The 12,666-nt window shown below is 39.5% G+C and overlaps 1 protein-coding gene across 6 annotated transcripts in view; it reads left to right on the top strand.

Annotated features, from left to right (window-relative positions):
• LOC122551720 (von Willebrand factor D and EGF domain-containing protein-like) overlaps positions 1-12,666 on the top strand; it is a 279,402-nt gene that overhangs the window by 66,501 nt on the left and 200,235 nt on the right. For 5 of the 6 annotated variants that reach the window (XM_043694082.1, XM_043694081.1, XM_043694079.1 and 2 more), the window contains one exon: positions 6,739-6,804. The exons of the other annotated variant lie outside the window; for it this stretch is intronic. In XM_043694082.1, the coding sequence (XP_043550017.1) occupies positions 6,739-6,804 (66 nt within the window). The remainder of the gene's footprint in view (positions 1-6,738; positions 6,805-12,666) is intronic. 6 annotated transcript variants of the gene reach the window in all.

The raw sequence follows: 12,666 nt of genomic DNA, 5'->3' as shown, positions 1-12,666 counted from the left end.
AGGTGGGCTGTACTTTGTCTTGCTGATCATTAAAGGAGGCCATGCCAACATACCCAGACAGCCTGGACTGAGAGCGCTGCCTGGGTCAGTGCTGTGCCCACAGACAAATGTCAGGCATGGGAGTGCAGAAGGAAGGTCATTGAGCTGCACTCTGCAGGGGTAAGTGCCACTATCTTCTCTTTGTCCCTCACATGCGCAGGGCCACAAATCACTCCCACTCTGCCATTACATATACCGCTCACGAGGACTACAGCTGTCACTATTGCATTCAGCATCTTTGCTCAATGGCTTTCACCCACCTCAATCTCCCAAACTACTATCTGTCTATTCTGCATGCTGTATTTCTTACTCTCACACTGGGGACTGCTCACCATTACACCTGCTCCTCCATCATCATTAAGTGCTCTTCCTGCCATTTCCACTGTAGTCAATCCTGCCCTTTTATCTCATCTTGGGAGATTTGACCGACGGCCAAGCTGAGAGCATCAAAAGTGGTGATGGGGGCTGACGGACACAAGGCTCCTGACTATGTAGAATGGAAAATTCTCGAACTGATTGGAGCAAAGCATGATCACTCTTGTGGAGATGGAGAGACGTTGATTGCCAGGCAACCTATTGAGCTTTGTTGGACTGTGCTGCGCTGCTCCCCATTATCACCAGTGTTAACTCAATCCTAACCTGCACAAACTTTTATTCAGCATAGATAACTAATTATCTTTCTTCTCTAATGTAGCCCTTCAGAACCCAAATGGAAGATATAGACTGTAGGGAAATAGGTGGTGACACCTTGCAAAATGTCTTGAAATGCATAAAGGTGGATAAATCCCCAGGACCTGATCAGGTGTACCCTTGAACTCTGTGGGAAGCTAGAGAAGTGATTGCTGGTCCTCTTGCTGAGATATTTGTATCATCAATAGTCACAGGTGAGGTGCCGGAAGACTGGAGGTTGGCAAACGTGGTGCCACTGTTTAAGAAGGGCGGTAAGGACAAGCCAGGGAACTACAGACCAGTGAGCCTGATGTCGGTGGGCAAGTTGTTGGAGGGAATCCTGAGGGACAGGATGTACATGTATTTGGAAAGTCTAGTACTGATTAGGGATAGTCAACATGGCTTTGTGCGTGGGAACTCATGTCTCACGAACTTGATTGAATTTTTTGAAAAAGTAACAAAGGATTGATGAGGGCAGAGTGGTAGATATGATCTATATGGATTTCAGCAAGTTTAGATCTCACAGAATACAGGGCAAACTAGCCATTTGGATACAGAGCTGGATTAAAGGTAGAAGAGAGAGGGTGGTGGTGGAGGATTGTTTTTCAGACTGGAGGCCTGTGACCAGTGGAGTGCCACAAGGATCGGTGCTGGGTTCACTACTTTTTTTCATTTACATAAATGATATGGATGTGAGCATAAGAGGTATAGTTAGCAAGTTTGCAGATGACACCAAAATTGGAGGTGTAGTGGACAGCAAAGGGGGTTACCTCAGATTACAGCAGTATCTTGACCAGATGGGTCAATGGTCAGAGAAGTGGCTGATGGAGTTTAATTCAGATAAATGTGAGGTGCTGCATTTTGGGAAAGCAAATCTTAGCAGGACTTATACACTTAATGGTAAGGTCCTAGGGAGTGTTGCTGCACAAAGAGACCTTGGAGTGCAGGTTCATAGCTTCTTGAAAGTGCAGGTAGATAGGATGTGAAGAAAGTGTTTGGTGTTTATTAGTCAGAGTATTGAGTACAGGAGTTGAGAGATCATATTGTGGCTGTTACAGGACATTGGTTAAGCCACTTTTGGAATATTGCGTGCAATTATGATTTCCTTCCTATTGGAAAGATGTTGTGAAACTTGAAAGGGTTCAGAAAAGATGTACAAGGATGTTGCCAGGGTTGGAGAATTTGAGCTATAGGGAGAGGCTGAATAGGCTGGGGCTGCTTTCCCTGGAGCATCGGAGGATGAGAGGTGACCTTATAGAGGTTTACAAAATTATGAGGGGTGTGGATAGGGTAAATAGACAAAGTCTTTTCCCTGGCTTTGGGGAGTCCAGAACTAGAGGGCATAGCTCGTGCATCAGCTCACTGAAGGGCAAGGATATGAGTTCTCTCCAGGGGAGTCCCTAGAGAGAAAAAAACACAAGGAAATGAAGGTAATGTTCATACTGGAGCTCTATTTTTTTAAGATGTGTCAGACCAGTACGTTTCATTTGTGAGTTTTTCTGTTTCTTTTCCCTCTTTGTTTGGGGTGATTTACAGATGAATACTGATACGGATGCACAACCACCCACCAGGTGCATATTTTAGGCATGCCAGACAGCCTTCTGCTACTATCTAGGAATCTGGAAGAATCTGACTCCATGCTGGCTGAAGTTATCAGGCAGAGCTTGCCCTGTTTGTACAGTACTTTTGCAAATATCTTCCCAACACCAACATTCATATCATCTGCTCTATCCATCCTGCACAGCCAAATTTTCAGCCTGTTTGTTTTAAAAAGACCTTAGCTAGTATTCTTTTAATAGCTGTTTCAAGCTTTGAACTACAGTATACACCACATCTTCATCCACACAGCAGGTTCGTACATGCTAACACTGATTCTGTTCATAATCTTTTCAAATGCTTTGACAACTCTAGATTGGTCCAATAAGGCCCAGAAATATGCTTCAAACTGATTTCAGTTGACATGCTGAATGGATTTATTTGAGGATACTTTAGTAAAATAGATGAGTTTCCATTAAAATAATGGCCAAAGTAATTTCATACAAGTATGCTAATAGTTTATATCCACAGTGTGACTTGCAGGTTTCGGATTTACCGCAGCTATGGTAGTAAAATGAGAGAAAAAATTAATGATGGATGTTAGGATTTAAATTTAAGTGAGAAAGTTTTTTGTGATTGGGGATTCTGATAACATTATGACTCTGCATTGAGGAACTAAAAAGAGAGCTCCACCTTTGTGATAAAAGATCAACTTAACGACTGCCTCCACTCCTTACTGACTAATTATGGGATGGTGAAGTTCTTCATTTAATACATCTCTGAATGAGTGCACTTCTGGTCACTTTGGAAGTAGTTGATAAATGTAGACACTTTCCATATGCAATGCACTACTGCAGAAATGGTGCTCGCGCTAACTAGAGAATGGAAGCATTCTCTTTTGAATGAGAAACCTTTAATCTGATGATTATTGAGAGAAAGTGTAAAGCACAACTTCTGGATACCACACTTTCAGGAGGTAGCATTAGCATTTGGAATAAAATGTAAGTTTGTCAGAATGGTAACTGGCAGGGAACAGTTCAATTAGAAGGAGAGATTATATAAATTTAGATTACATTCACAGGAATGTACAAGATTTCATGAGGTTTTGGATGCGTGGTGGTGTAGTCATTTGGTCTATTAATCCAGGGTTTCAGCCCATGCTTGTGGGACTTGGGTTCAATTCCCATCATGCTAGCTGGTGGAATGTATTCACTTAATAAAACTGGAATATAAAGCTCATTTGTATTGGTGACCGTGAATAATAATAATTTTTTTTTAAATGCGAATCAATCTGGTTCACTTCAGGGAAGGAATATATCCTCCCATCTTGCCTGTCCTTCTTTAACTTCAGACAGACAGCGATGTGTTTGACTGATCTGTCCTCTGCAATGGTGTAGCAAGCCACTCAGTTCAAGGACAATTACGGGTGGACAGTAAGTGCTGCCCTAACTAGTGACATCAATATCCCACAAAAGAATAAACAAAATAAGTTTTCAAGATACTAAGAGGATAAAGAATGTAGATAGTGGTTATTTTTTGCTGGTCAGGGACCAAAGTCCAAAAGTTAATTTTTAGAAAAAACGTTTGGTCAGATTCTTAGGAAATAAAGGGGAAATTCGAGCGGGTACGGAGTTGTGTCACAGATCAGTCATAATCTCATTGAAAAACAGAACATGCTCAAAGGACTAAATGGCCTCCTCCTGTTCTTTTGTTCTAATGTCTTTAAATCTGAAGTGACCCAAATGAGCTGGAGGGAGAGGAGGGAGACATGTCAGTCTGATTGAACCATTCTGTGACATCTTCTCCTGTGGTTAATCATCTTTCAAGGGCTATAACATTCAAATGGCCAGTTTATCAAAACCTCTCTTGCTAAGAATTGAAAAACTGTGAAGTTTTATGACAAGCATGCAATCGCTTTTTTTTTTTAACGAATTTTAAAACTTCTCATTGCCACTCTTGTCAGTGAGTTGAAAAGTGTGGTGCTGGAAAAGTGCAGCAGGCCAGGCAGCATCCGAGGAGCGGGAGAATCGACGTTCCGGGCATAAGCCCTTCTTCAGTGAGATAATACAGATCAAAACGCTAAAACTGAGGTGCTGGGGTGAGAATGCTCCATAGTATGACACTGTTCACTAAAACTCACCAGAATAATATCAGAGATTAAATTTATACTCTTGGTTTTGTATGAGAAAAATCATGTCTCTCTATCTTGATTGAGTTTTTAAATGAAATAACCAAAAGGATTGAGGGGAGAGCAGTAGACATTGTTTACATGGACTTTAGTAAAGCTTCTGACAAGGTTCTGCACGTAGACTAATTAATAAAGATAGATCACATGAGGAAGGGTCACTGGACCTGAAATGTTGGCTTCGATTTCTCTCCACAGATGCTGCCGGGCCTGCTGGAGCTTTTTCCAGCAATTTCTGTTTTTGTTTCAGATCACATGGGAATCAGAGTGAGCTTGCCAATTGGATACAAAATTGGCTTTATGGTGGAAGACAGGTAGTGGTGGAGGGTGGTTTTTCAGACTAGAAGCCTGTGACCAGCGGCATTCCACAGGGATCAGTGCTGTGTCCACTTTTGTTTGCATTGAATATGTGATTTCAATGAGAATATAGGAGGCATGTTTAGGAAGTTTGAAGATGTCATCATAATTGGTGGGATAGTGGACGGTGAAGAAGGTTATCAAAGGTTGAAAAGAGATCTTGATCAATTGGGTCAAATGAGGAGTGGCAGATGGAGTTTAATTTGGATAAATGTTAGATTTGTTCACTAAAACAAAGAATGGCAGGACTTATACAATAATGATGGAGCTATGGGTAGTGTTGTAGAACAGAGAGACTTAGGGGTTCAGATACATAATTCTTTGAAATTTGCTTCACAAGTAGATAGGATAGTTAAGAAGGCATTTAGCACACTTGCCTTCATTGCACAGTCTTTTAAACATAGGAGTGGGGATGTCATGTTGAGGTTGTACAAGGCATTGGTGAGGCTACTTTTGGAGTAGTGTGTTTGAGATAAAAAGTAGACTGGGACTTTTTTCACTGGAGTGTAGGAGTTTGAGGGGTGACCTTTATTGAGGTTTATAAAATCATGTGGGACATAAATAAGATAAATGACAAGGGTCTATTCCCTAAGGTGGGGTACTTCAAAATACGGAGGCATATTTTTAAGGTGAGAGGAGAAAGATTTAATAAGGACATGAAGGGTAACTTTTTTTTTTAAACAGAGGAGTTAGTAAATGGAATGAACTGCCAGAGGGAGGGGTAGATGCAGGTACAGTTACAACATTCAAAAGACATTCGGATAAATCCGTGAATAGGAAAAATTTGGAGGGATTTGGCAAATTTAGGCAGATGGAACTAGCTTAGATTGAAAGATTTGGTCGGCGTGGACTGATTTGGACTGAAGGTCTGTCTCCATGCTATATGACTGTCTGTCTGACTATAGCTGTTCCCACAGAGGTAGAAAAGTTTAGTGGATTGTTTTAGAAAAATAATTGATTAGTTAAATATAGTTAGTAGGGAAAGACTAATTAGACCGTCAGTGATCAGAGTATTATAATATGACAAGTTCACTAGGAGAATCAAAAGGAAGTTATTTGTAAACAATATTATTCAGGATTTCCTTTGTGTAGCTGAGGTGAAGATCACTGCAAGGCTGGATATTGAATAAACATTCGAGGTATAGGAAGGTTGAGAGAGAATAGGTTTGTTTTGGATTGGTTTAATAGAAGAGTTGCAGAGATTTAGTGGCTTCCTTCTGTGATACAAACTTTTATAATACCATGTTGACAAACCGGCTGATGATTGAAATCATCAGGAAGACCTTTCAGTACACAGCTCTAAAAGTTCAGATTGAAAGGGCTGGCTGCTACTCAAATTGGCATTGGTTGATTTGGAATTAACCCAAGACACATCACAGAAGATAGCTTTCAGGCCAATGTAATAAGTAGTTTTCATTGCAAATGTGTCTTAGATGTTTTGAACCAGCTTAATCTTTTATTTTCAGACAACAAGGCATTCTAGCTTTTAACAACCACAACTTTGTACATTATGTGGTGGTATAGGCTACATTATCATATTAGAATTTATTGCCAATTCCAGGATTGGCATGATCAATGCCAACCCTGGAAGATCACTTTGCCTTTGGATAGAGTTGAAATTCTTTTCTGGTAGCAACCATGGATGCTTTTCACTTTTTCAAAAGAAGGAACTGCAGTTTGCAGAATCCTTTGACAAACTGAAATTCACATACAGCTGTGAGGACATATCACTTTGACAGAACTCTCTTCACCTTCTATTATAATGTACCTGGAGTGATCTTTGTATTAATTATACTTGTTGACGGATGAAGAAACATGTTAAACACGTGAAGTTTTGTCACTTAACTAATCTCTGTTGTTTTGAAAATAAACTAATTCAGAATAATTCTTCTCTTTTTTTTCATGCTGCTCATCCTAAATGCTTCATTCTTTATCCTCCCCATTGTGAATAGCTAATGCAGAAGCAAAGTTGCTGTCCTGTGCTCCAGGGGGAGTAATAATAGATGGAACCTGTCAAGGTAATGAAGAATTTTATGAATTTATTAACATCATCTTTTGACTAAATAATAGTCTCTTTTATGTAAATTTTTAGTTATCAGATTAGTCCAACTGTGGGATCTGTCAAGACTGCTCTTGGTAGGTAAATGATACTCTGTATTAGAAAAATTGAAGGAATGCATGATGTACTGTACACATTATGTTCTGCCAAGATGAAGATTCTGCTTAAAATGACAATGTCTAACTGTTATGTAAACACAGTTTCATTACTGTCGGGGGGATGATGCTTACAGCTAGAATTTTAGACTCCAAGTTAGAAAAATCTAAGATGTAGGGCCTTGATTTCTTTCCCATTTGTTAAAGTTGATTTGGATGGAAACAAAAACAAACATTTTGAAGTGTATTTCAAAATTGTATAAAACAGTGGTGTTAATCATATCTGTTTCTTAAAAGTAAACATTTGAAAATTGCTGTTGATTACCAAATTCCTTCTATGATCAAGTTGATTCCCATCCTGTGGTAAGATCAGGCCTGATCAACGTTTCTTCTTACACTATCAAAATGATTGGTACTCTGGGAATCTAAAATGTAACCGGAAAATTCCGGGAATGTTCAGCAGGTCTGGCAGTATACCTGTGGAGAGGTAAATGCACGTTAATGCTACAGATTTGCAATGTTTCACCAAACCGCAGTCTTATTTGTTTGTGGTTTCGTCAGTTAGAGCAAGGACTTTTCAAGACTAATCCATGTCAACAAGTAGTTTGATTAAAAATGAAATGTTTTATTCAAAAGTGAGCAAAATTTAATTGAAGGAAGCTGGAAATATTTTGAGGAAAACAGGCATTTTTGCCAACCATCCAGCATGTGAGCCATTTTGCATTCTTAGTTAGTTAGCTCAGCCTGAGAGTTGGCTCATTTACCTTAGTATACAGTGGAACTACAGAGGCATGATGACCTGTAAAATTGGTTCACATATTTCTTCCTTTGTTAACATTACAGTGCCAGCAGTGAATATGGAAGTGTAATGTTTTGGAAGTGTAAAGTTTTGGTAGTGTATAAAGTTGGATCACTTTGTACACCTAGCTGATTATCGACAGCCCAAATGCTGACGTACTTGCTAATTCCATTTCCAGTACCTGAAGTATTGTGCTTGCGCTAAAAGGAAAGGGTGGAGATTTTGATTAGGACATTTGTCTTCAGACAGCTATTATTGTAAGGGTTCATTTATATTGATTTTTCAGCTCAGAATGAGCTTTACTAACCAAGTCCAGGAGGAATAAAAGGAAATCTAAGTTAATGACTAAATAAATAAATTTGGAAACCTAACGTCCTTCTATGCATTATGCTGCTTACTGCACTACTTAAAAACAGATTAGATACAAAATAATGATCCATTATATGGAATGAGCTTCAATTGTATTGATTACTTTAACAATGTCTGACAAATGGCAGCCACATATTTAAAGGTGGAAATTTATTGTACTAATGGTCTGACATAAGGTTTTAAATGGGAACTGCCTTGGTTGATCACACATTATCAAAATTCTTTGCTAAACAGTTTTTAATAACTGAAAAATATTGAATTATTTTTCCATTTCTAAGATTTACTAGATTTGAGGAGGGGAATTGCATTGAAGAAATAAGTAGGAAATTATGCAGACTCACCTCAAATAGAGAGATATTAGTGCTGAACCCAGTTTGTAGTTACATTCCTCGGTCAAGAGAAATCGTGGGAATAAGCTACGTGCTGCCTTCTGATTGTCAATGGTAAAAAGTTGAATTTTATGAGCTTCTAATATAGTTAAAATGTTGCGTGGTTCTAAACTGAGTAACCACAGTGGCACAGTGGTTAGCACTGCTGCCTCACAGTGCCTGAGACCCGGGTTCAATTCCCGCCTCAGGCGATTGACTGTGTGAAGTTTGCACGTTCTCCCCGTGTCTGCGTGGGTTTCCTCCGGGTGCTCCGGTTTCCTCCCACAGTCCAAAGATGTGCAGGTCAGGTGAATTGGCTTTGCTAAATTGCCCGTAGAGTTAGGTAAGGGGTAAATGTAGGGGTATGGGTGGGTTGCGCTGCGGCGGGTCGGTGTGGACTTGTTGGGCCGAAGGGCCTGTTTCCACACTAAGTAATCTAATCTAAAAGGAGATATTACAACCAATAACAAAAAGCTTGGTCAAAGAGGCAGGTTTTAAGGAGCATCCTAAAAGAGGAAAGAGTGGAAAAGAGTAGGAGAGGTATATGGAGGGAATTTCAGTGCCTAGGTGTACAATAGCTAAAGCACATTAGCTAATGGTGCAGTGAATACAATTGAGGACGCTGAAGAGGTTTGATTTGGAGGACAGACATTGAGATGAATAATCAGATTAGAGTTGAGGGGACTGAGGCCTGGGAGACATCTGAAAACAAGCACAAGAATTTTAAAAATGGGGCCATGTTAACTGCTAGCCAAAGCAAAACAGCAAGCACAAGGATGGTGGTGTGTGAATGGGACATGTTGCAACAAGGTTTTGGGTGACTTGAGGCTTACAGATAAGAAGAATGGGGGAGAGCAGTCAAGACCATGTTGGAATTTTTTTTAAGGCTACAGGAAGCATGGTGCAAAGAGAAAGGTGTATAGAGGAATAAAGAGAAAGAAAACAAATGTAAGTAGATGGGATGTCCTCTGAATTGTCAATGGAAACAGGACAAATTCAAGTTATGATATTCAGACTCATATGCTAATACAGTAGTGAGAGTAAAGAGAGTTCAGTCCTGAAATACTGAGTGCATGGGTCTACACTACTTGCATTAGTAGTCAGCTTCCATTTTCAAATGCATGATTTATTTATTGGTACCTTAGATTAAGCACAAGTGATCAATTGGGTGGTACAGGCTGTGTTTTTACAAAAATACATGTATTTACGATTGGCATCCAATGTAAAGAATGAGCCTATCACATTTGAAAGTGGTAATCATTCACATTAGCACCAGAGGCTTTGTTTTATGCACAGCATGAAAGTTGAATCCTGTTTTTGAAGGGAATTTTCATGATTTCAAGTTTTGTCTTGAATGCAGACATCTACGGTGCTTGAGTTGAACACAGCACTGATTAGACCACTAGAGAGAGAGAGAGTGTTATTTAAGGCACAGAATAGTGCTATTCAATCCATTGAATCTGTTTGCTATCTATGGACAGTTCCAGTCAATCGCACTCCTTTAAATATCCCCTCGATTCCGTGAGTTCATTTCTTTCCACTGCTCATCCTACTTCTGTCTGATATGATTGATTGCTTGATTGATTTGTTTGTACTACTTCTGACCACATGTACGACAAGCTCTTGATCATTACAACTCCAACCCAAAATCGAGTAAATGTTATGCTTTGTCAGATAGTAAGTGATCACCTCACCACATCTTTCCATTGTTTCATGAGACCAGGAATGTAGTTATTGTAATGTGGCCAGCCAACCTCCTATAATATGAGTTCCCTAATTGGGATTGTTAACCTGGTCCAATCAACCCTGGTTGACAAGTAAAATTAGCAGTTCCAGAGGTTCTGTTCACTCAGTTGGCTCTGAGAAAACGAGACCAGCATCAAATACCATGCATATGTAAATAAAGGTTGACTCTGTGATAGGATTCTGGCTTTTGTGAAGTTATTTCAAGGAAGATAATAACAGCTTCCATTACAAATTTTTGATACTGTTTCACAGCTTTGACAGATATTGGCACACTCTGGGTCCAAAGTGACACTGTAAAGGCATTAGTCAAAAAGTGTGGAACTTCCAGACTATTGAGGCTCAACTCCCTCTCACTTTGTTTTAAAGTCAGTTTTAGTTTAAAAGAAAACAAGTAAACAGCTCTTGTAAGAAACCAACATTGTGCTCAGAGACTGTGTAACATTTATGTAATGAATGTTACTTTTATGGAACCTTCTGTTTTATTTATTTCGTTCACATTGAGGTTTCACTGAGATTTTATTTGATTATTTATTGTGTTGAGTTTTGTGCTGCTGCTTTCGTTACTTTTCTTTGAGAAAAAAGCAAATGCTAAATACTTAACTAAAGTAATCCATTGTTATAAATCCTGCTTGGTTTATTTCATTATTAAAGTGTTTAATTGGAAGTAAGATCTGACTATTATTTAAGAATTCAACTGAAGTACGGAGTAATTATACTTTGATAAATGCCATACCTTTCTTTATTTTTGGAAGAACAGCAGAGATAACAAATTCAATTGATGTGCCTTTCTGGAGTGGAATTTGATCTGTTCTATCTGCCTGAGAGCAGTGACAATGTTGCTTATTTTTTAACTCCTTTTAATTATGACACATTTGGAGCCAAGAAAAAAAGAGAATGCATTACTTGAATGTCTTTCAGTTTTTTTCCTATTGGCCATATACTTGCAGATTTTATATATGCCCACCTCAAATCTCTGTACAGTGGTGAGTAATGTAAACTTCCCAATAAAGCAGTTTGTTTAAGGCAAATCGGTGAAGAATAACCAAGATCTGATAGCATGGGCTGATTAATTAATTCCAAATTAAAGGGAGAGGGGCAGAGCTACATTGTATAGATATGAGTCTCAAATCCACTGGCTCACTAACATTTATTGAGAGTAGATAGCGAAGCCATTTTGGTTAATGCAAAGGACTTTAACCTGCCTTGTAGCAGTCATGGAAATGATTAGATATAAAAGCAACTGAAGGATGGATTAACTCTGTAAAACTGTCATGATATTAAGTTCTTTAAATCTCCGGCTCTATAAACATTTTTTTAAATCTGTATCTGTCGGTGAGACCTTAAATAAATCTCTGCCAGATGGATTGACAGTTGTAGGTTAGAAATAAAAATATTAATGGATGTACAACAATTACAGTAGTGTGCTTTGTTGACATGTCCCCAAGGGCTGTTATCTCATTATGAATATTTGTTGAGTTAGGAGTTAGTCAGCAGGGCATCCCGAGTTCACAGTTTAATTGAGAGGCTAAACTTTCTATCATCTCTTGTCCAGTGAAGTATAAAGAGCAGTTGTGTTATTGGACGCACTGTCTTTTCGATGAGACATTAAACTAAGGATCTGTTTGTCCATTCACGTGGATATAAAAGATACCATTGCACTATGTGGTGAAGATCAGGCAGTTCTGCAGTGTCCAGTCTGATGTTCATCTCACAGTAATCATCTCCACAAAAGCAAATTTATTTCCAGGTAGTTGAGGCTTTGCTATGTGCACACTTACTGCTGTGTTTATTTAATTAACTTTATTTTCCAAAAGGAAAGGTTATTGGGTCATTTTGAGGTTGTGGTAAGGTGCTATGCACTAAGGTTCTTAGTTCCTCACAAATGTATTAGAACTAAATGACGTGATTTTTGTGTCAAAGAATGAACAGAATTAAACAAATGTAATGAACTCAACTCCAGTTATACTACCTGTTCTGCTTGACTACAATAACTCTGGCTCTGGATTAGTGGTGGTGGAAGAGAACAGCAGTTCAGGCAGCATCCGAGGAGCAGTAAAATCGCCCCACCTCCTGCAAAAATGCCATCCCGTATTCCCAATTCCTCCGCCTCCGCCGTATCTGCTCCTAGGAGGACTTGTTGCACCACAGAACACAACAGATGGCCTCCTTCTTTAGAGACTGCAATTTCCCTTCCCACGTGGTTAAAGATGCCCTCCAACGCATCTCGTTCACATCCCGCACCTCCGCCCTCAGACCCCACCCCTCCAACCGTAACAAGGACAGAACGCCCCTGGTGCTCACCTTCCACCCTACCAACCTTCCCATAAACCAAATCATCCGCCGACATTTCCGCCACCTCCAAACAGACCCCACCACCAGGGATATATCTCCCTCCCCACCCCTCTCCGCCTTCCGCAAAGACCGTTCCCTCCGTGACCACCTGG

This window comes from Chiloscyllium plagiosum, chromosome 7, assembly GCF_004010195.1.
Source record: "Chiloscyllium plagiosum isolate BGI_BamShark_2017 chromosome 7, ASM401019v2, whole genome shotgun sequence".
Lineage (NCBI taxonomy): Eukaryota > Metazoa > Chordata > Chondrichthyes > Orectolobiformes > Hemiscylliidae > Chiloscyllium > Chiloscyllium plagiosum.
The sequence above is the reverse complement of the archived record's forward strand: the minus strand, read 5'-3'. Positions and strand labels throughout refer to the sequence as shown.